The sequence below is a fragment of the Hemitrygon akajei genome, chromosome 18, assembly GCF_048418815.1.
Source record: "Hemitrygon akajei chromosome 18, sHemAka1.3, whole genome shotgun sequence".
NCBI lineage: Eukaryota > Metazoa > Chordata > Chondrichthyes > Myliobatiformes > Dasyatidae > Hemitrygon > Hemitrygon akajei.
This window is the reverse complement of record NC_133141.1, coordinates 34,928,132-34,951,323: the sequence shown is the minus strand read 5'-3', so window position 1 is coordinate 34,951,323 and position 23,192 is coordinate 34,928,132. Positions and strand designations below refer to the sequence as shown.

The window sequence follows — 23,192 nt, the reverse complement described above, 5'->3', positions numbered from 1 at the left end:
TAATATAAATTACAAAAAGCAGGGGGATGAATACCAAAGTTACTCCAAAGTTATTGAAATCAATTCTAAGGGACAGTATTGAGTCCCATTTGTAAAGGCACAGATTAATCAGGGGTAGTCAGCTCGGGTTGTTAAGGGAATTTTGTATCTAACTATCAATTGAACTTCTTGAGGAGATAAGAAGGGTTGACAAGTGCAGTGCATTTGATGTGGGCTACACGAATTTAAACAAAGCCTTTGACAAAGTCACATGTGACAGGCTATCAAAATGTAAAAGCCCATGGAATCCAGGGGAGAATGATAAGTCGGACCTAAAACTGGTTTCATAGCAGGAAACAAAAGGTAATAGCTGTTTTTGTGATAGGACCACAGGGCATGATAAAGAAGTTTGCAGATAATACAAAAATTAGTCATGTGGTTGACAGTGAGGAGAAAAGTTTTAAACTGCAGAAATAGATAAATGGTGTGGTTAGTTAGGCAGAAAAATGGCAAATAGAAATCACTCCAGGGAAGTGTAAGGTAACATACTCAGGGATAGCAGACATTTTCTCTGAATAACATTATTATGACAATTCAGTAGTTTCACAATCACTGTCAATATACCACAAAATTAATTTAGTGAAACTTGAATTTGTGTCTCCAGATCAAGCCACTAGATTGTTAATTTAGTAACAGCATTATTATTCTATGTCAGATGACCTAGTTTACTAATTTTTGCTTTGGGAGGGGTGTGGTTAATGGGACAGAGATACATGGCAGCTAGAATTTTCTTCCGATTATAAATGAATGATTGAAATCTCCAAATATTATTATTCAAAGCCATATTGGTGAAGTTGCTTGTATTGCAAAGGCCTTTATTAATAATCAAAGTGATACAAATACAAAAGTCACAGCAGCTGGGGTTCGTAAAATCTGTACATTTAATACCTTGGAATTTAGAAAAAAAAACATATGGACCGTCAAACTGTTGGATTTGTCATTAGATCATTTCTAGTTCATTAATGTCTATCAATCACAACTTTCTTATTATTCTAAATACAGGTACATCACCTGTTTGATAGCACTATGATTATATTTCAAATAAAAACAACATTTTGCATTGAACAGGTCACTGCCTTGAGTTCCATGTCATTGCATCACTGTACTTAGTATTTTTGGCATCACTGCCCATGCTGACCTGAAATCCACTGTTGTTAACTTCTGTCATTTGCAGAATTTCATCAGAATTATACATGGATTGAACAAATGACCCATTTAAAGAACCACATTTCTGTGGCTGAAATCACACTGCAGAATACTGATACAGGAGTGTGTTCACAAATAAGTGGGTTACAGCTTAGTGTCACAAAAACAGATCGAGGTGATTAACCTAAATCCTTATGTGTTCATTAGTAATATTACAACTTGCATTTATTTTGTAACTTGAATTGCAGGAAAATATCCCAAAGGATGGGAATTTTATCAGACTAAAGAACTTGGTGAAACTTGACAAGGATTTATTAGAGAAGGTTTGGTTTGAGGTAGATTTGGAAAGCATTTTAAAGGAGGAAAGGTATATAGAGAAGACAAAAGGTTTAAGGAGGGAATTCTGGAACTTGGGGCCCAGGTAGCTGAAGGTATGCTTACTACTGGTGGAGTGATTAAAACCTGAATTGCCAAAGAGGTCACATTTGGAGGAGCCCAGAGATCATAAAGGAGTTATAGGCTTCCTCCTTCTCCCCATAATCTTTGATGCCCTTACTAATCAAGAATCTATCAAGTTCTAATCAACCTCCACTTTAAATATACTCAATGACTTGTCCTCCACAGCAATCTGTGGCAATGAATTCCACAGATTCACCATCTTCTGACTAAAGAAATTCCTCCTCAACTCTGTTCTTGAATTGTGTGGCTGTGCCCTCTGGTCCCAGACACTCCCACTATAGAAAACATCCTCTCCACATCCACTCTTTCTAGGCCTTTCAATATTTGGTGGGTTTCAATGACATCCTCCTTCATTCTTCTAAACTCCAGTGAGTACAGGCCCAGAGCCATCAAACATTCCTCATACATTAACCGCTTCTTTCTTGAAATTATTCTTGTGAACCTCCTCTGGACCATCTCTAATGCCAGCACCTCCTTTCTTAGATAAGGGGCCACAAGCTCCTCACAATACTCCAGATGTGGTCTGACCAATGCCTTATAAAGCCTCAACATCACATCCTTGCTGTAATATTCTAGACCTCTCGAAATGAATGCTAACAATGCATTTGCCTTCAAGGCACTCAAAGCACAACCTGCAGTAGTGTGACCTGGATAATTCTAGGAATGGCCCATCATGAGCAACAGCTCAAAGTTTCCAGCATCTGCAGAATCTCTTGTGTTTATGAATGGCACCATCATGTTTAGCTATGCTAATCCCATTTTCCTGCATTAATTTCGTATTCCTCTATGCTCATTAAAGTACCTTTTCAGAAGCCACCTGTTACTCTTCCTGCCTCCACCACCATCTCTGCAAACTGATTCCAGATGTCAACTAACCCTCAGATCCTCTTCAAATGTCATCTTGTTTACCTTAAACCTATGCTCTCTAGTTTTAGACACCTCTACCAAGGAAAACAGACCCTGGCTATTAATCTTGTCTATGTTTCATAATTTTATCTAACTCTATCTCAACCTTACCTGTCAATATGTGCTTGTAATGCAAGCTTCCAATCCAGGCAACATCCTTGTGAACCTATTCTGCACCCACTCAAAATTAATCACATCCTTCCTATAGTGTGACAACCAGAAGTGCATGCAATACTTCAAATGTGGCCTAACCTGTGTTTCCAGTTTCAGGGAACTATAAACTTGTACTCAAAGGTTTCTCTGTTCAACAATATTCCATAGGGCTGTCTTTTCACCATGTATGTCATGTAACACACACAAAATGCTGGTGGAACACAGCAGGCCAGGCAGCATCTATAAGGAGAAGAACTGCCGACGTTTCAGGCCGAGACCCTTCGTCGGACGAAATGTCGGACAAAGGGTCTCGGCCCGAAATGTCAACAGTGCTTCTCCCTATAGATGCTGCCTGGCCTGCTGTGTTCCACCAGCATTTTGTGTGTGTTGTTTGAATTTCCAGCATCTGCAGATTTCCTCATGTATGTCATGTCCTGGTTTAACTTACCAAAATGCAACACTTTGCACTTGCCCAAGTTAAATTCCATCTATTGATCACTTGCCCACATTTCCAGTTGGTCTATATCCTGTTGTAACCTTCAACAATTTTCTTCACTATACCATGAATTTGTTGCCATTTGCAACTTATTAATCATAATGTCTACATTGTCATCCAAATCATTAATACATAAAACAAGAAAGGACCCAGCACCTGTCTCTGCAGCACACCACCAATCTGAAAATCAGTCCCCTACTTTCAACTTACCGCCAACTCAGTATCCAATTTGTTAGTTAATCTTGGATCCCATGTGTTCTAAGAACTTTGTCAAAGGACAATGTCTGCCATCCTCATCAATCATTTTGGTCACCTCTTCTAAAATAAACTCAATCAAATTCACAAGATACAATTTTCCTTGCACAAATCCATGCTGACTATCTGTAATCAGTCCTTGTCTTTCCAGATGCAAATAGATGCTGTCCCTCAAATCCCTTCCTATGACCTTTCCACCACAGATGTTTGACTCACCAGCCTCTAGTTCTCCGGCTTATCCCTGCTGTCCTTCTATAAAAAAGGAAAACATTAGCCTTCCTCCAGTCTTCTGAATATATATCCTTGGATATTTCATAACTTGACTAGTTTTTTTTTGGATTATTTTATACTTAATGCAAATATCTCAATTTTTTCTACCTCTGAATTTTCAGATGTAATGATTCTAAATGTGTGATTTAGAATCAAAGGGGGCATTGTTGGATCTGACTGTTTAATTCTTAGATTAGACTGTTTCATTATTTTCTTTGCAGTTTAACAATTTATTATCTGCTTGTATTTTGAATAGTTCTTATATGCATATAACAGTTTAATATGCCTCTAGTGGCTAGACAAAGTATAATTCTGGAAAGCTCTGGAAGCTTCTTTGTCCTGTGTTATTTGAATAAGTGCTTTCTCATTGGTTGACTCTTATCTACAAATATGAATGGGAACTTTCCTTATCTCTGTGGTATAAAAACTAGCTGTTCTATAGTAGGCGCCATCTTAACGAGCTTTCCCTTCACTTAGTAGACCTCTATCACTGTCTTTTCAAGATACCTTTGTTCTATCAACGCTCAATAAAACGATCATGAAGCAACACATTTTATGCCTCTTTCCTGACTTCTGGAAGAACCTTGGATTAAAACATCAGAATACGACACACATCACCCATGGCTAATGAAGGCACAAAGATGTCTGCCAAAAGTTCCAAATTCCTGAAATAATTTTGATCAGTCTCTTTTGCAGCTTGCTTCTAAAATGCAGTACACAGAACTGGACACAATACTCCAGTTGTGGTAAACTTTTGTCTTATAAAGGTTCATCATGATTTCCTAGCATTGGGACTCTACACCTATGTTCATAAAACCCATATACATTTTTAAACATTTGTCTTGCTATTTTCAAAGGAGTGTGCACATACATCCTAAATCCCTTTCTCAGGTCTAATGAAGGGTCCCTCCTCTAAATATTGTGTCTGGTTCTAGTCTTCTGACCTAAGGAAGGACACACTTGTGACAGAGGAAGAGAAGGTCTACCAGTTTATTAAGAAGGAGGGGAGGGAGGGGAAGGTGTCATATGAGGAGAGAGCAAACAGACAGCACCTATACTTTCCAGAGTTAAAAAAATTGAACATGACCACAGTTGAAACACACAGAATTCTTATATGGCTTGACAGTGTAAATGAAGGGTGATGTTTCCCCTGTCTGAAGTATCGAAAACCAGGAGTCAAAGTCTCAAAATATATTCAGAAATTCCTGCTCCATTCTTCATGATCAAGACAGAGGGTAACTGAATCCTGGCAACTGCATTAATCTTTAACTCCAGAGCAAAATAGCTCAACTGCTTGGAGAACCTTGGCTTTGTCAGCCATGTGTGGAGATGAGAGAAATAACTAGCAGGCATCCAAAGGAGGAGCATTTTTAAAGGGTTCAACCTACACATGGAAAACTTCATAATCACTTGGGAATTCTGGGTCACAACAATACCATGAAGCATCACGTTGGTTGACAATTAACGCAGACTCCACAAAATCCTAATGGCTCTTTTAACTGAAAGCTACTGCCAAGCATGTAATGGGGTCAGGTTAAAAAAGTAATTTCCTAATTTCACACATCACAGACTGACTAAGAATATATTGCTGAACCATGTGTTCGATTCAGTCAGGTTTGTTTTTTCCATCTACCGCTGATGAAGCTGATCTAATGAAGAATGGAATGGTTCCTGTTTTTCACTGTGGGTCATCTGCACATGATTTTTTATCCTACTTTGAGACATTGGTCCTATGGGCTAGAACTGGAACTGATATGTAATACTATCTTCCCTTTGCTTTCTTTCACATAAAAGCTGTGACCTGCATTTCCCATTGCCAAACAGGTAGGAATATAGCCATGCATTATTGTAGAAAATGTAGGAGGAATGCAGTATTCCAATCATGACCTCCCCCTGTCTCTCCTTTTAAGACTCAATTCTTTGACTTGGCTTTATCTGTTCATATTGGTCTGAGAACCCTTATGCTATGTTAAACTTTTCAGTGCTTTCTCCTAGTTAAGTAATAATTCAATTTTAATTTTCTCATTTTTCTTCTCACCTCTCCCCTCCCAATGTTTGGAATATTCTCCAGCCCCTACCACACATCTGGTCTGTTCAAGGGTGGAAGGCAAGTGTGGTTAAATTACATAAAGGGCAATACTCCAAGGTGAAAGTTAAATTAAGCTTGGAGAATGTACCAACGGAGGAAGAATCGTCCCGGTACCGAAGAAACCACAACCAAAGGAGTTGAATGACTTCAGACCTGTTGCCTTGACGTCGCACGTGATGAAGACCATGGAGCGGCTGATAATACAGAATCTGAGGCCACAAACCAGGCACGCCCAGGATCCTCTTCAGTTTGCGTATAAGGAGAAGGTGGGAGTGGAGGATGCTATCACGTATTTGCTGCACAAATCACTCTCTCACCTAGATGGGGTCAGTTGTGCTGTGAGGATTACATTCCTTGACTTCTCTAGTGCCTTTAACACCATCCAGCCCAAGATCTTAAGGCACAAACTAACGGAGATGGGAGTAGACTCTCACATGGTGGATTGGATAGTGGACTACTTGACAGATAGACCTCAGTATGTGCGGTTGGGAGACTGTAGGTCTGACACGGTGGTCAGCAGCACAGGAGCGCCGCAGGGAACCGTACTCTCTCCGGTCCTGTTCACCCTGTACACATCAGACTTCCAATATAACTCGGAGTCCTGCCATGTGCAGAAGTTCGCTGACGACACGGCCATAGTGGGGTGCGTCAGGAATGGACAGGAGGAGGAGTATAGGAAACTGATACAGGACTTTGTGATATGGTGCAACTCAAACTACCTGCGTCTCAATATCACCAAGACCAAGGAGATGGTGGTGGACTTTAGGAGATCTAGGCCTCATATGGAGCCAGTGATCATTAATGGAGAATGTGTGGAGCAGGTTAAGACCTACAAGTATCTGGGAGTACAGTTAGACGAGAAGCTAGACTGGACTGCCAACACAGATGCCTTGTGCAGGAAGGCACAGAGTCGACTGTACTTCCTTAGAAGGTTGGCGTCATTCAATGTCTGTAGTGAGATGCTGAAGATGTTCTATAGGTCAGTTGTGGAGAGCGCCCTCTTCTTTGTGGTGGCGTGTTGGGGAGGAAGCATTAAGAAGAGGGACCCTCACGTCTTAATAAGCTGGTAAGGAAGGCGGGCTCTGTCGTGGGCAAAGTACTGGAGAGTTTAACATCGGTAGCTGAGCGAAGGGCGCTGAGTAGGCTACGGTCAATTATGGAAAACTCTGAACATCCTCTACATAGCACCATCCAGAGACAGAGAAGCAGTTTCAGCGACAGGTTACTATCGATGCAATGCTCCTCAGACAGGATGAAGAGGTCAATACTCCCCAATGCCATTAGGCTTTACAATTGAACCGCTAGGACTTAAGAACTTTTTAAAAGCTATTATTAATGCTTTTTGAGATAGTGATTTAGATGCATATCATATTTTTTACTGAGTTAAGTATTGTATGTAATTAGTTTTGCTACAACAAGTGTATGGGACATTGGAAAAAAAGTTGAATTTCCCCATGGGGATGAATAAAGTATCTATCTATCTATCTATCTATCTAAATATAATACTTTAAAGCTAGGATTCTATAAAAAATGCTGGTTATGTGACATTGTTGAACTCAGTATTGAAGCTTGCAGGCTGTAATGTGCCCATTTAAAAGATAAGGTGCTATCCTTTTAGTTTAAGTTGAGCTTCATTGGAACAGTGAAGGAGACCCAGTCGATTTTAGGAGTGCAACGTTGAACTTAAGTGACATTAAAGAATCTTTAACTGTTTTCCTCTTTCCACAGATGCTGCCTGACAGAATGAGAATTTCCAGCATTTCTGATTTTATTCCAGTTTCCCAGCATTTTCAGCATTCTAGCTATAAGACAACTTGCATTATAGTTGTCTTGCCACAACACGAACACATTCAGACTTCGCGTTTGCTTTCAAATCTCCATAGCAACAGCCGATTCGAACTGATAGGAGGCGCATGGGCGCACTTCAGCGCGTACCGATGATGTCATTTGGACGCTGCAGGCTCTCAGGAGGCGCACGTGCGGACTCTCGGTGCGCATTGATGACGCAGTTTGGACGCGCCGGACTGTGGACGCCGTGCGAGTGCTTTTCCCAATTTGAATTTTCGGGTTTGTTTCTTCTCGTCGAATCGCGGGGATGGCGGTGCCAGCTCCTCAGAAACGTTACTACCGGCAGCGTGCTCACTCCAATCCAATGGCGGATCACGCCTTCGAATAGTGAGTCGTAGATGATGATATCGGTAGTGGTAAAAGAGTGATCGGGGATGAGGGGCGAAAGAGAAAAGTGGGATGAAGGTAAAGAAAGGGGATGAGTTATAGAGCAATACAGTAAGGTCTATACCGACCACGGTGTTGGCATCTTCTTCCCCACTTCTCAGTCCCAAGGAAGGGTCTCGGCCCGAAACGTCGGCTGTTTATTTGTTTCCATAGATGCTGCCTAACCTGCTGAGTTCCCCCAGCAATTTGTGTGTGTGTTGTTTTGGATTTCCAGCATCTGCAGAATTTCTCATGTTTAGTCAATTTTACTACGTTCGGCCCATATCCCTCTGACCCCCCCCCCCCCATATGCTTCTTAAATTACAGTATTATATCTCAACCACTTCCGCTGGCAGCTTTTTCCATTTTACCCCCCATCGTCTGCAAGGAGAAGTTGCCTCTCAGGTCCCTTTTAAATATTTCCCCTCTCACTCTAAGCCTATGCCCCCTAGTTTTGGTCTCTATGCCTGGGAAAAGATTGTTAACGTCCACCTTATCAAAATCTCTTATAGAGTCATAGAAAAATACAGCACAGAAACAGGTCCTTCAGCCCATCTAGTCTGTGCTGAACAATTTAAATTGCCTACTCCCAACAACCTGCACAGGGACCATAGCTCTCCATAACCCCTGCCATCCACGTACCTATCCAACCTTATTCGAAACATTGAAATTGAGCTTGCATGCACCACTTGTGCTGGTGGCTTGTTCCACACTTTCATGACACTGAGTGAAGAAGTTTCCCCCTCATGTACCCCTTAAACTTTTCACCTTTCATCCTTAACCCATGACCTCTAGTTGCAGTCCTACCCAACTTTCGTGTAAAAAGCTTGTTAGCATTTATCTGATCTATACCTCTCATAATTTTGCATACCTCAATCAAATCTCCCCTCAATCTTCTATGTTCTAGGGAATAAAGTTCTAACCTACTCAATCTTTATATATAACTCTGGTCCTCCAGACCTGGCAACAACATCCTCATGGTTTTATAAAACTCTATCAGGTCACCCCTTATTCTTTTACACTCCAGGGAATGAAGACCCAGTCAAGCCAAAATCTCCTGATAACTTGGGCCTTCTAGTCCTGGCAGCATCCTTGTAAATCTTTTGTGCACTTTTCCAGTTTAATCACATCCTTCCTATTACAGGGCAATCAAAACTGTACAGAACACTCCAAATGTGGCCCCACAACTGATACATAATATCCCAGTTCCTATACACAATGTCCTGACTAATGAAGGCCTGTGAAGATGGTGAAAGACACCTTTTTCACCACCCTGTCTGTGATGGCACTTTCAATAAGCTATACTCCTAAATGTCTCTGTTCCATTACACTCACTAGTGTCCTACCATTCACAGCATCAGTCCTACATTGGTTTGACTTTCCAAAATGTATTATCTCACACTTATCTGATGGCATAAACATCAATTTCTCTAACTCCTGGTAATTTCTCTCACTCCCCTTCTCTAGTTTCCATTCCCCATTCTGGTACTCCTCTTTCTCTTCTCACCTGTCCATCACCTCCCTCTGGCGCCCTCCTCCTTCCCTTTCTTCCATGGTATCAGATTCCTCCTTCAGGCCTTTACTTCTTCCACCTGTCACCTCCAAGCTTCCTCATTATCCCCCTCCCCCACCCACCTTTCCCTCACCTGGTCTCACCTATCACCTGCCAACTTCTACTCCTTTCCCTCCCCCGCTAGCTTCTTTCCCCTTTGTTTTCAGTTCTGATGAAGAATCTCAGCCCGAAACATCAACTGCTTATTCCCCTCCATAAATGCTGTCCGACCTGCTGAGATCTTCCTGTGTTTTGTGTGTATAGCTCTGGGTTTCCAGCATCTACAGAATCTCTTGAGGGTCTCTATTGAAATCCATTTGTCACTCCCCAGCCCACTTCCCTAACTAATCAAGGTCCCCCTGTAATCTATAATAATCTTCACAGTCAACAATGCCTTATTTTGTGTCATCTGTATGCTTACTGATCAGTCCTTTTGCATTTGGGAGGCCCTCTATTGATCGGGATTGACCATGGATGTTGCATCCTAGCTGTCATATAAAAGCCAGTATGGGCAGTGTGATGTGGAGGTTTGAGATCAGAGTTTTCCTTCTCTTAGGTGAGCTACCAGCCACGGCTAATGAGCCTCATCTGCCCGAAGCAACTGGTTTTAAGGTGCCAGTAGCCTGCCTTTGCATGGGGTGTTTGGAGCTTTCTGTTTGTGTTTCTGTAGCACTGGGTTTTTATGGGATGGGGTTGCTAGCCCCATGCCCATCCCTTCTCCTTATGCAGCCGGGCTTGGGACCGTCCATGGTGGAGTTACTTCTGTCAACTGCCTTGCGAAAGCCCAAATAGATGACATCCACTGCCCTGCCCTTATCTACCCTTTTGGTTACCTCTTCAGAAAATTAAAGGTTTGTCAAACATGACTTTCCACACAGAAAAGCCATGCTAATGTCTCCGAATCAGATTCTGTCTATTGAAATGCTAGTGGTTCCTGTCCCTCAGAATTCCTTCCAGTAACTTCCCCACTACTGATGTCAGGCTGACCTGCCTGTAATTTGCTAGCTTGTTCTTACTTTCCTTTTTAAACTACAGAACAACATTAGCCATCCTACAGCCTTTGGGAGCTTCACCAGTGGCTAACAGTGAAGGAAATATTTCTGCAAGGGCCTCTACAATTTCTTCTCTACTCTCCTCAAAGTCCAAGGCTGCACTTGCTTACAACCATAAAACATAGAAGCAGTTCAGAAAATAGTCTACACCTGTCATGGGGATTTATCCACAGTAATGCACTGTAAGCCAGCAAGTATCTCCTCCCTGGTAATACGAATGTCCTCCAAAATATCTGCACTAGTTTCCCCATCCCTTGAGCAGCCACAATTTTCTCCTCAGTAAGCATCAAAGAGAAATATTCGAAAAAGAAATCCTACCCATCTCCTGCAGCTGAAGACATAGATTGCCCTGCTGGTATCTAAGAGGATCTACCCTTTTATTCTTTATATTACCTGGGATTGGGGGCGGGGGATAAAACATTGATCATTTAAATGCTGGAGATGCATTTATTGTGGATGTGAATTCTGTTGTATTTTGTCTCCAGCCCTGTTAGGCCTAAGGAGATGGATTGGTCTCAGTACTACCCTGAATACTTCAAACCACTCTCTGACAAGGATCATCACGATGATGACAAAGATGTAACCGATAATAATTTGAAATCTCAAGTGGAATTTGCAGACATAGGGTGTGGCTATGGAGGCCTGCTGGGTAAGTATGTGTTATTGGACCAATGTTCTGTGGCTTCACGAGACTTCACTAAGCCTAGGTATTGAAAGTTGCATTTTCCCTTGTGAGTAACTCCTTGTCTATGTTAATTTCAGAAAAACCCTGGAGGGCATTTTAAAATTGAAGATAGTGAACAAGTAGTGTTAAAACACAGAAAGGTCTGAAATCGTAGCTTTTATGGGGCTAAATTAATATTGCAGTTTGGTGACCTTTCATCAGAACTTTTAAATTTTAAGAGAGATATCATTTAAGATGCAGTAAAACTGAGGAGGGGAGAAGAGAATGAGGTAGGTAGAAGCGGGGAGAAAGTTTGATAGTGGAGGTATCACTTGCATCGCAACATATAGTGAAATGCATCGTTTTTGCATCAGTGGTTAACACAGTCTGAGGCTGTGCTGGGGCTAGCCCACATGTGTTGCCATGCTTCCAGCACCAAAACATACTCACCCTAGCCTTCTGGAATGTGGGAGGAACCTGGAACACTTGGAGGAAACTCACATGGCCACAGGGAGAACATACAAACTCCTTGCAGACAGTGGCAGGAATTGAACTCAATATTTTGATTGCTGGCGCTGTAAAGCGTTATGCTAACTGTGGTGCTACTGTGACACCAACGGTAATAGGACAAGTAGAAATAGAAAAGAAACATCTGAGGAAGAAATGTTAGAGACATCGCTAGAAATATTTAGTAATTTGTTAGAAACCAATGTCGTACCAGAGGATTCCAGTTGCAGCCTGTCTCCAGATAAGGAGATAGCCTGTATTACATCATGTGTTCACCCACATGATGTGGGTCTCTACTTCCACCACCTTTTCAGGCAACAAGCTCCAAACCCTTACTCTCTATTGCCCTCAACACTTCTGAGCCTTTTTTCCCAGATGTGTCAATCGGGCACTGGTGTTGAGCTCTCTGGTAGGGGAATTTGACCTTCCCTATGCACTTTACATTCAAGTCTTTTAATTTTACAGACAACAATAAATTTCCCCTCTGCCATCGCTGTTCCAACAAAAACAGTCCCAGTCCAGTTGATCTATCCTTATTAACAAGGAGGGTGTTGCTGAGACTAGATTCCAGCCCTTCTGATATTCTTATTAATAAATTGATGTGGAATAATTGGAGAGCACTGCTGCATTACCTGACTGAACCATTCCAAAAATCAGAATTATGTATCCCCAAAGGTGGGTTATTTTGTGTTGATGAATTGTCGAAATATCCATGTCTGGAGGCACAGTGGATGATTGGTGATAATCGGCATCTCTGCCGGTGGAGCACTTGCTTCATCTGGATTATGTGCCCAAACCTCGGGTGTGGGACTATGAAACCACAGCTATCACTCTGTAGATTTCTTTAGTTAGGTCTTCTGTTATGCTTTCATGAGAATCTTCCGGTGCCTCTTTAAGCCAATTTACCTCTATAGAGATTTACAGCAGTGATTTTCTATGCTTCACTTGTACCACATGGAGGAAGAGGTAGAATATGGGCAGGATTGTTTGATGCTTGGTTTAAATCGGTGTCTGTCAAATATCCATCATTCCAGGAAATTCAGTACCAACATCAGGATCAACAATAATGAGGAAAATTTGTTTTTTTTTTACAGTGGAGCTATCTCTTCTCTTTCCCAATTCACTAATTCTGGGGCTAGAAATCAGAGTGAAGGTATCTGACTATGTGATAGATCGGATCAAATCCCTAAGAGCATCAAACCCTGGAAAATACCAGAACATCGCTTGCATCAGAAGCAACGCAATGAAGTACTTACCAAACTTCTTCAACAAAGGACAGGTATGGTGCTTAGCTCATTCAGTAGCCAATTTTGGTTATGTAACTCGAAACTTCAGAATTATGTAATTCAGAAACTTCAACCAATGTTCCAAACACAAGTTAAAATTCCACCAGAGCAGATAAGTGTTTAAATTGTATTCAATCTGGAATTGAAATGAGCAGCTGTGTGATTTTTTTTTTTTTGCATCCGCCCAAGAAGGTAGGAAGGACCTTGATTTAATGTTTTTTTTGAGACAGGTGGCTTTCTTGTTTCGCTCTCCCTCATTACTGTTGTTGGTTTGAATCATGAATCCTGGCCTGTGTAGCAACAATAGAGCACTGTGGTTCAGCCCTGTCTTTTGGGGAAGGAAATATACCATATGTTGTATACGTGACACTCGGTTACCCTCTGAATTATAGACAGTAGGTGCAGGAGTACGCCAATTGGCCCTTCGAGCCAGCACCACCATTCAGTGTGATCATGGTTGATCATCCACCATGAGTAATCCATTCCTGCCTTCTCCCATATCCCTTGACTCCGTTAGGCAATTAGGCAAGCAAATAACTCAGTTTGGGGGAAGTTAAGGACTAGGCATTAAATGTTGCTGTTGTTAATGATGCTCTTGTCCCATGAAGTTTAACTTCTTGAACTACTGAGTATTTCAGAAACCATTTGCTTGTTTAATCATTGACTGAATACTCTAATGAAAAGGGTCATGAATGGTTAGCCATTGAATCTGAATCAGATTTATTTCATCGACATATGATGTGAAATTTGTTCTTTTGCTGCAGCAGTATGTTGCAAGGATGTAAAAAATCTATAAATTACAAATAGAAATAGTGCAAAAAAAAGGGATGATGAGGTTCACGTGTTTATAGGTTCATCGATTGTTCAAAAATCTATATTTAACATATTTAAGGCTGAGAATAGATGTTTTTGGACATTGGAGTAAAAGGGTGTTAGAAATGAGCAGAAAAGTGCACAAGAAAGCAATGGTGATCCTGTTGAATAGTAGAGTAGGGTTGAGGGTCTGAATGATCTATGGCTGTTTCCTACATTGTTTAAAATTTATCTAGCTTCACTTTCTAGGAAGTATATTTCTTTCAGTTTAAAGGGTTTTGTTTCTATTTACAGCTGAGCAAGATGTTCTTTCTTTTTCCGGATCCACATTTTAAGAAGACAAAACACAAATGGCGAATTATTAGCTCAACGTTGCTGGCTGAGTACGCCTATGTTCTGCGTGTGGGGGTAAGAGCCCTTTCTTTCCATATGTATTTGGAAGACATATTCTAGCAGGCTTCATTCTCGGGAAAAGTTCAAATAAAATTGGGTGCATAGAATTTTTTAATCTTAATAACAGTGTTGCGAAGCCTGCAATAGTCAGTCTCTTCATCAAAATATAAGAAAATAGGAGTGGGAGTAGGCAGCCAGCCTCTCCCCCGCCCCCCCCATTCAATATGATTGGGGCTAATCTACCCCAGGCCTCATTTCTCCTGTGCCAGTTCCCCATAGCCTTTAATTACATATTTTAAAAAAAATGTATGTACTTTAAAAAAAAGATAAAGCCTCTAGAGATCCCCTACCACTATGAGAGCAAGTGCCAACACACCTCAGTTTTAAATGGCCACTCCGTTGTGACTATGTCCATTCATTCAACACTTTCCCACTAATTGAATCATCTTAATAGCTAACCAGTCATGTCTCCTCAGAATCATATGTTGCAATAGGATCACTTATTTTTCTGAACTCCAAATAATATAGATCTAATTTCTTTAGCTGCTCTTAAATAGGACAGCCCTTTCCTCCCAGGAATTAGCCTACTGAATATTTTTTGGACTGTCTCCAAAGTCAGTATATTCTTTCCTAACGAAGGGTAACAAATATAGAATTTAGGTTTTGGCTGAACCAAACCACATGCATTTATTAAATGCTCAAGCAAGCTCACATGTAGTTTCTGAGCCCTCTCTTTGCTGCCACCTTATTTTTCTTTAAGATATCTTCTCCAAACTGAATAAATATCAGAAAGAATTTATAAAAATTGCGCTGGCTGTAGCCAAAAAGGCTATTGCAATTACTTGGAAATCAGATACATATTTAAGTATAGATTGTTGGAAGAAAGAAATTTATGGCTGTATTCCACTAGAAAAAATTACTTATAATTTAAGAGATAAATATGAAACATTTCTGAAAATTTGGTGCCCTTATTTACAAAAGACAGGACTAAATATATAGGTGCTCTGAAGACGAAACAATTGGTTACTTGGGGAAAGAAATAAATATATACACTAAAGTTATTACGAACTCCATGGAGCATGTGGAGATCTTCCAACATACAGGCACTCTTTTTTTCTTTCTTTCTTTCTCTTTTTTTTTCTATAGGGAAGTTAGGGGGGAGGGGTTAAGGGGAGGGGGGGAAGGGTTATATACATTTTTTCCTATACTTTACTCTGTAATCACTTAAAAACGCAATAAAAAAATTTTAAAAAAAGGATATCTTCTAATACTTCCATGTGAGCATCCCCTGCTTTTAATCACTCCATTATAGGTAGACATGTCTTAAACTGCCTGAGCACCAAGTTCTGGAATTCCCTCCTTTAAACCTTTCTACCCCTCTTTCCTCTCTTTGTAAGGGCTTGCCATCTGACCTAATAGATCAGCTTTATTTGTATGTCTAAACATAGAGTGAAACGCATCATTTGCCTCAACAACCAACACAGTCCGAGGATGTGCTGGAGGCAGCCTGCAAGTGACAATTTGCCTACCATCACAACAGGTCAACAGCCGATGCCATTTCATTGGCTCTTCACTCGACCCTGGAACACCTGGGCAGCGAAGATGCATACATCAGGATGCTCTTCATTGACTACAGCTCCTCATTCAATACTGTCATCCCTTAAAATAAGCTTTGAGCCCTAGGCCTCAGTAACTCCTTCTGCAATTAGATCCTTGATTTCCTCACTTGCAGAACCCAGTCAATTTGGATTGGCAACAACATCTCCTCCACAATCTCCATCGGCACAGGTGCAGCACAAGGCTGTGTGCTTGGACCCCTGCTCTACTCGCACTATACTTATGACTGTGAGGCTAAGCACAGCTCCAAAGCCATATTCAGGTTTGCTCACGACACCACTGTTGTAGGCCGAATTAGTGTATAGAAAAGAGATTGAAAATACGGCTGAGTGGTGCCACAGCAACAACCTCTCACTCAATGTCAGCAAGACCAAGGAGCTGATTATTGACGTCAGGAGAAGGAAACCAGAATTCCATGAGAGTGTCCTGATTGGGGGGATTGGAGTTGGAGGGGGGTCAGCAACTTTAAATTCCTCAGTGTTATCATTTCAGAGGATCTTTTCTGGGCCCAGCATGTAAGTGCATATACAAGGATTTTCTACATCTTTTAGAAGTTTGTGAAGACAGTATGTCATCTGAAACTTTGACAACTTTCTATAGATGTGAAGTAGAGAGTATAGACTGGTTCCATCATGGCCCGGCATATTTGCTATCTCAATATTTATTACATTTTTTTCCATCTCATTTTGTATTTGCACAGTTTTTTGCACATTAACTGTTGTCTGTCCTATTGGGGCAGTCTTTTATTAATCCTATTGTATTTCTTCTACTGTGAATACCTGTAAGGAAATTAATCTTGGGGTAGTATATGTTAACATATATGCACTTTGATAATAAATTTACTGTGACTTTGAGCAAGTCTTGAATTCTTCCAGTGAAATATAGCATGCCGATGACTTACTAACCCTAACCAATGTCTTTGTAATGTAGGAGGAAATTGGATAATTCATAACTCTGGTGTCAACATTTTCCTTGATAATGCTGTCTGCATCTTAGGAGAATTTTTTGAGATTTTTGTAAATTGCAAGTTAGTCTGGTCTGAATTGGGGTTTGTGTTTGCATGTTCCTCAATTCAGGGCCTACCGACTTACAGTATTGGTACAGAAATTAGAAATCTAAAGTAAACATTTAAAGAAAAATGTAAACATTTTAAAATGATTAAATGTTTTTAAAAAAATACATATATCAACAAATGTTTTGCTAAGTAGCAGTGCCACAAGGGCACATTTAATATTTTTCTCTTATGATTTTATATAACTATTTATCTGCATTTTTCCACATTAGGGTTTAGTTTATACCATTACTGATGTGCAGGAAGTGCATGAGTGGATGGTCAAACACTTCACTGAGCACCCCTTGTTTGAAAGAGTACAGCTGGAGGATCTGGTGAGAATTACACACAAATTTACTACAAAGTCAAAACTGTCTTTTGTCTTGGGTGTATCTTGAAAGCGTAATATATATTAATAATGCTTTGTGCTTCAGTTGTTTTTACAAACATCTTCCACTTTTTATGACAACTTTGCAAGGCTGCAATTCCTTTTGTGTCACTGGTGCTTTAATAGAAGCTAAACTGAAGTTGTACAGCTTATTTAGCCTTGCTAACCCCATCCTGTTCCTGCCCAATCAATCATTACAAGAATCTGAAAAATGAATCTTTTTTTTTCCCTTCTCAGCTTTGGGACACTCAGCTAATTAGGCCAACAGTTGCTATCTTGCCTTTGTTCACAGAAACATACATTTGCAAAGGAGTCCACATTTTGAGTGGATATAAAATCAACTTAAGTTTTATACTGACTTAGAATTATTTCCTAAAAGCAATAAAATTATAGAGTCTTGACTCTGAACTATTGGGAATCTTGCATGAGTACGATTTGCAAAAGTCAAATTGAAAGTTTGGCCATGGCTTTGTTAGCATGCTTTGTATACAGTAGAATCTTCTCAGATTATCTCCTCTCTTCCCTTTCTTCCTGTTACATCATATTTGTTGCACTTTGTGGCGCTTTGCTGTGTTTTGAGGCAAGGTGTTTTTTTTAGTTATCCCTGTGTAATGTTATTGTGCTATCTAGTTTCCCATTCTTTTTCCCCCTTTGTTCATAGTTGGAGACTGACTATGGCAGCAATGGAGGCTACTTTTCTGAAGCCTGTCTTGTTTTGTTTAATCTAGAAGGATGATGTCATTGTCGATCGTCTGGGTGTATGTACAGAAGAAGGCAAAAAAGTATTAAGAAGTGGTGGACAGAATTTTACTGCAGTGTTCCGACGAATTGAGGGGAAAAACCCGAACCTCAAAACTGAAGGGGAAAAGTCATGAGAAGAGCACACCTTGCCTTGATTTTACAAAGAAAGTGACTGTTGAAAGGCACACTGCTCGGTTGGAACACGCTTGGTGTCCTTTCTTTTAGCCACATAAATCAGAGATGCTACATTAAAGAGTGTTGCATTTCATGTTTTTTAATTACAAAACCAGATAAAAGAAATCTAGCATGGAAAAAGTTGATAATTATATTCACACGTGGGTAGGTATTTCAGTGTGCCAACAGTGGAAGCATTGAAAATCCGTTTCATTATATATCATTTTTGAGATGTTCTATTTTTCCCAAAGATTCCCAAAAAATAAGGGATACTTAATTACCTGATGTGATGCAAACTATTCAGTGTGATTTCCTACAAGTTATCACCGTGTCTGCTGTTTATTCTAGCATGTTTGTATTGTTGCTGTGAGATTGGTGTGATAACTTGTTGATTCTGAGACATTTGCTTATACCTGTACATTCTATCACTGCTACTTGAATTGCAACAGCAATTGCACTTCAGAAATAATTTAGAAGCTTTGAAGCATCCTGCGATCATTAAAAAAAGAAAATGGCAACTTTTTCTCTTGACACCTTAGGGAATTTATCAAATGTGCTCAATGCTATGTTACTGTCCTAAATTATTTTGAACTTTTGGTGTAACTGTCCTGAGTGCAATCCACCTTTGGTTTACATGATTTGCCAAGTCAGAAGGGTATGGATTCCAGTCCTACTTCAGAAATGTGAAATTTGGCTGGCTGTCTGGTGTGGAACTGAGGGAGTGATGCATTGTTGGAGGTTTCAAAGGTGAGAACTTTTTTTGTTCAAATAAAAATCATTTGGCACCAAAGGAGCAATATGCCACTGGACTGGCCAAATTTCCTCCCTCTACGTTTGCCACCAGTAGTAGACCAACTGTTTATCCGTTTATTTTTCTATTCCTGGGACTTTGAGGTACATAGATTGACTTTGCAGCATAGAAAATATTTCAGAGTTAAGTGAGCTACCTTCAAAACCAAAGTTGTCATGATTATTTATATGGCAGGTATAACCTTGGATCTTAATCAAAGTCAAAATTTTCTTCATCTTTTTATTCATATTCCCATCTGTCCTGCTGGTTTTGAAAAAGTTGGTTCCACTACCAAATTGTTTCAGTGCCTATGCTGATATTAGAGCTTTCCCACAGTAGGCTTCAGGTTCATTGCAACATCTTTGCTAATCTAATCATTTAAAACCTGTGAACCTGCATTGTTTCTGGTAGACTTTGATAATGGACCAGATTCAACCGGCTCATGCATACTTTGACAGCAGTCATAGATCAAGTTTATTGTTCTGTCCTAGATAGCAAATTTTTAACTATTTAAATCAAAATTGCTGTTTTCCGACAGGTGGGTCAGAAATTATAGCACAAGGCTTAGAAAAAGACAATAATTAACTGAAAGGTCATGTGAGTTAAGGTTGTAAAGAACAGAAATGTATAAAGCCTTTCAAACTTTTGACCTAGAATATGTTAATTGGCTAAGGGTTCTTTTTGGTTGTAAAGAATGTTTTGTAGACTTGTTCTTGCATCTTAACAAATGAAGAGTTTAAGAAGGGATATCTGTATTTTGTTCTGAGTAAGCAGACACTATTCTCCCATTTTGTTTACTTTTGCCTGCATTTTCAAGCTAGGAAGCTCCTGTCATTTTGGATGGAATAAGGATATTTATGAAATTGCATTCAGAATTTCAAAACTGCAGGTTTCTGTTCATAGCTTGTGTGTCTTCAGTAAAATATTTCAATTTGTGAAATGCAAGTTTCTCTCCCTTTATTACAATTAGCCTGGCCTTGTATGAAAAGATCATAACTACACAATTTTTGGACAATAATTGCACTATGAATGACCAAAAGCTCTTTTTACTGAACCTTTGGATGAACCTTAAAGAATATTGCTGCATTTTCACAGCAGAATAATTTTGTTTTTCACTCTTTCAATAGCAGTATATCATGTGAGCAATACCACAAGAGATAGCGAGCACATCTCAAGAAATTGGAATATGTGCAGTTACTGTTTGCTATGCATCAGGCTTAAATGAAAATTTAAGTCAGTAGAAGTGTTTGAATTTCCAGCAATACTTTCTTCATAGATACTGTCGGACTCAAGGATGACTTGTTTCCACTTCTGAGGTGATTGATGTGGGGTCCACAGATATTGCTGCAGGAGAGGTGGTCAATTGGGTTGTTTGTGGGGGTGGTGCATTCCTTATGCCATTTACACACTGCTTTCATGTGTCTCGGTGTCACCTGCAATTCTGTTCCTCCAGTTTGAGTGGCCAGTTGTTTCCAAAAGTCTGGTGATGTTGTACTTTGAAGAAGGTTTGAGATTATCTTCATTTTTTCTTCTATGCATCTGCTAATCTTACGTTATGATGGAACTTTGAATAGGATATAAACTTTGGGAGTCTGGTGAATAAACTCTTCTTGGGCTTCCAGCTGGGTACAGGAATCAATTATAACCAGCATTTTGATGACAAACTGTGCCATCTTTGGGGATGAAGAAGATGACAGAGTTTGTCTTTGAAACATTGGTTATAGTCGATACCTGTACCCGGCTGGAAGCCCAAGGGGAGATTATTCGTCATATATGCCAGGAATGTACTAGATTCTTTTTTGGGAGTCTGATGTTGGCCATGCAAGTGCTGGGATCTGCCTAAAGGAGCTGGGTGACTGTAATTAAGGCCTCAGTGCTGGGCTGTTAGCCTGGGAGAAGATGCTAATGATGGCTTGCTTCTGCCACTGGGTTTGGAGGATTTCACAGTGATATTGTTGGAGGTCTCTCTCCAGTGTCTCAAGCAGATTCCAGGTCTCAGTAGCATATAGGAGTGCAGGGATCACTGCTGTCCAGTAGGCCATGAGTCATTTACTGGGTTTGAGGTCTTAATCTGCAACACCCTTTTTCCTCAGATGACACAAAATGGCCTGCATAGATTATCAAGGATCGACTTGATGTACATGTATTAGGAATTTGCTGCAAACAACACCATTCAACAATTATAAAGAATTAAATAGGGAATAAAATGTGCATAAGTACATAAATACCAGCATATTTACAATATAAACAGTAGTTTAAAATGCTTTAAAAGTGGTTTAAAATGCTTTCAGTGCAATGATTGGGGTTATAGATGGTGGAGGTCGGGGGGGAGTGGGTTAACTTGAATGATCAGATCAACTGTCTGGAGGAAGGAACCTTTAAGATGGCGTGGTTTTTGTTTTAATACCCTATAGTGCTTTCCAGAAGGGAGCTTTCAGAAAAGCTATTTTTTGCAGGGTGGATAGTATCTTCAGTGATACTTTTCATTATTGATATCGGCCTTTTGAAAGATGGTTTCCAAGACACAGGAAATGGCCTTGTTATGCAGCTTTATTATCAGAGGGCAATGTGGTGCAACAGGGCAGGTTGCTACAGATTTTCAGTGGAAGCCCCACACACTTGTATGCTGTAATGATCAAGTCAACTTGGAGCCCAGTCCCTGAGTATGCATTTAAGTGTGCATGATCTGTATACTGCAGCTCAATTACTGAAAATGGGGTTCTGAAGTGGAGCTGATAATGGTTCTGACAATTATCTCTACTGGAAAGCTTGTTGAATGTGAAATGCAGCACTGTAGTGAGGAAGATTGAGGCAAAAATACAGCCTTGGTGAGGCCCTCCATGGGTTGGGGTTGACTGTGGTGTTAGGTCCCAGCTGCCTATATGATAAGCAAGCCAGGGTAGTACAACGTGGAGAACAAGCTGTTGTCCATGTAGTAGACCCCCACCCCCCTCTCCACACAGCTGATGAATCCAAAGGAATGGCTGAGACCGATACAGTTTGGCAGCAGCGACATTGTAGAATTTGCCAGTCACTGTTGTACTCAATGTAGGACTGACTTAGGGACTCCAGCTCCAGATTTTGTCCTCAGAGTTGCTCCCAAAGCCTTCCTCATGAGTGAGTATAACCGCAAGGCAGTGGAGATTTGAGATAGCAAACACAAGGAAATCTGCAGATGCTGGAAAAGATGCAGTTGCCGGAGATTTGAGATCAGAGTTTTCCTTCTCCTAGCTGAGCTGCCAACCACGGTTGATGAGCCCCATCTGCCTTATTTGATCTTGTTCTGTACTGAGATATCATCTAGTGTGGTTTTGTTGCTTAGTATCACTGCTTGCATGGCATTGGAGGACAAATGTAAGGTCACCCTCCCAATGGGCAGAGTTGAAGTCATTAGTGTGTATAATAGTTGTAATAATGATGGACTAGAGGTACTTGACATCATTAGTGGGTGGTTTGAGAAATGTGCAATCCTTCCACTGGGCTTCCAATGCATAGATCTGGTTCTTCAACTTGCATTCTCCTCTTCCATCATGAGCAGTTGTGAGCCAGAGATTCTCGGGAGTTGGTGAGGATGTTGCACTTTCTCAACGATCATCCTTGAACCCTTTCTTCTGTACACCAAGTATTCTTGTTGTAACAGAGGTCAGAATAGTGTGTTTCGGAAGTCTAGTCTCAGGCATGCCTACACAGAACTCTTGAGTCATAGACTTGCACATCATTGGAAACAGGTCCTTTGGCTCAATTTGTCCATGCCAATCATGATGTCTCCAAGCTAGTTTCAGTTGCCTGCATTTGACTGATATCCCTCTAAACCTTTCCAATCCATATACTGTACCTGTCCAAATGTATTTTAAACATTGTAATTGTACTCACCTCTACAACTTCCTCTGGCATCTCATTCTACATGCCCATCACCCTCTTCTGGAAAAATTGCCCCTTGGATCCCTTTATAATCTTTCCCCTCTCATTTTGTATCCACATCCTCTAGTTTTTGATTTGCCTGGGGAAACAGACTGTGGCAAGCCACCTTGCTTGCGCCCTTCATGATTTATATACCTCTCTAAGTTCACCCCTCAATTCCTATGCTCTAGAGGAAGAAGTCCAAGCCTATCCAGACACTAAGCATTACTCAAGCTG

General features: G+C 40.5%; 1 protein-coding gene across 2 annotated transcripts; it reads left to right on the top strand.

Annotated features, from left to right (window-relative positions):
- The first annotated feature begins 7,798 nt into the window (after window positions 1-7,798).
- mettl1 (methyltransferase 1, tRNA methylguanosine) lies at window positions 7,799-19,995 on the top strand. Of its 2 annotated transcripts, none has more exons than XM_073071364.1 (6): window positions 7,799-7,988; window positions 11,117-11,280; window positions 12,897-13,081; window positions 14,196-14,309; window positions 17,196-17,297; window positions 18,079-19,995. In XM_073071364.1, the coding sequence occupies exons 1-6, from the start codon at window positions 7,909-7,911 to the stop codon at window positions 18,223-18,225; spliced, it is 792 nt and encodes a 263-aa protein (XP_072927465.1). In that variant the 5' UTR covers window positions 7,799-7,908; the 3' UTR covers window positions 18,226-19,995. The 2 variants fall into 2 exon arrangements, with proteins under 2 accessions (XP_072927465.1, XP_072927466.1); XM_073071365.1 differs by having other exon boundaries at window positions 7,845-8,066.
- Window positions 19,996-23,192: the final 3,197 nt, after the last annotated feature.

Coding starts and splice junctions, on each gene's coding strand:
- mettl1 (XM_073071364.1), top strand. CDS start 7,909: ATGGCGGTGCCAGCTCCTCAGAAACGTTACTACCGGCAGCGTGCTCAC. Junction 11,281..12,896: donor TGGCTATGGAGGCCTGCTGG/GTAAGTATGTGT, acceptor TTTTTTTTACAG/TGGAGCTATCTCTTCTCTTT. Junction 17,298..18,078: donor GAGTACAGCTGGAGGATCTG/GTGAGAATTACA, acceptor TGTTTAATCTAG/AAGGATGATGTCATTGTCGA.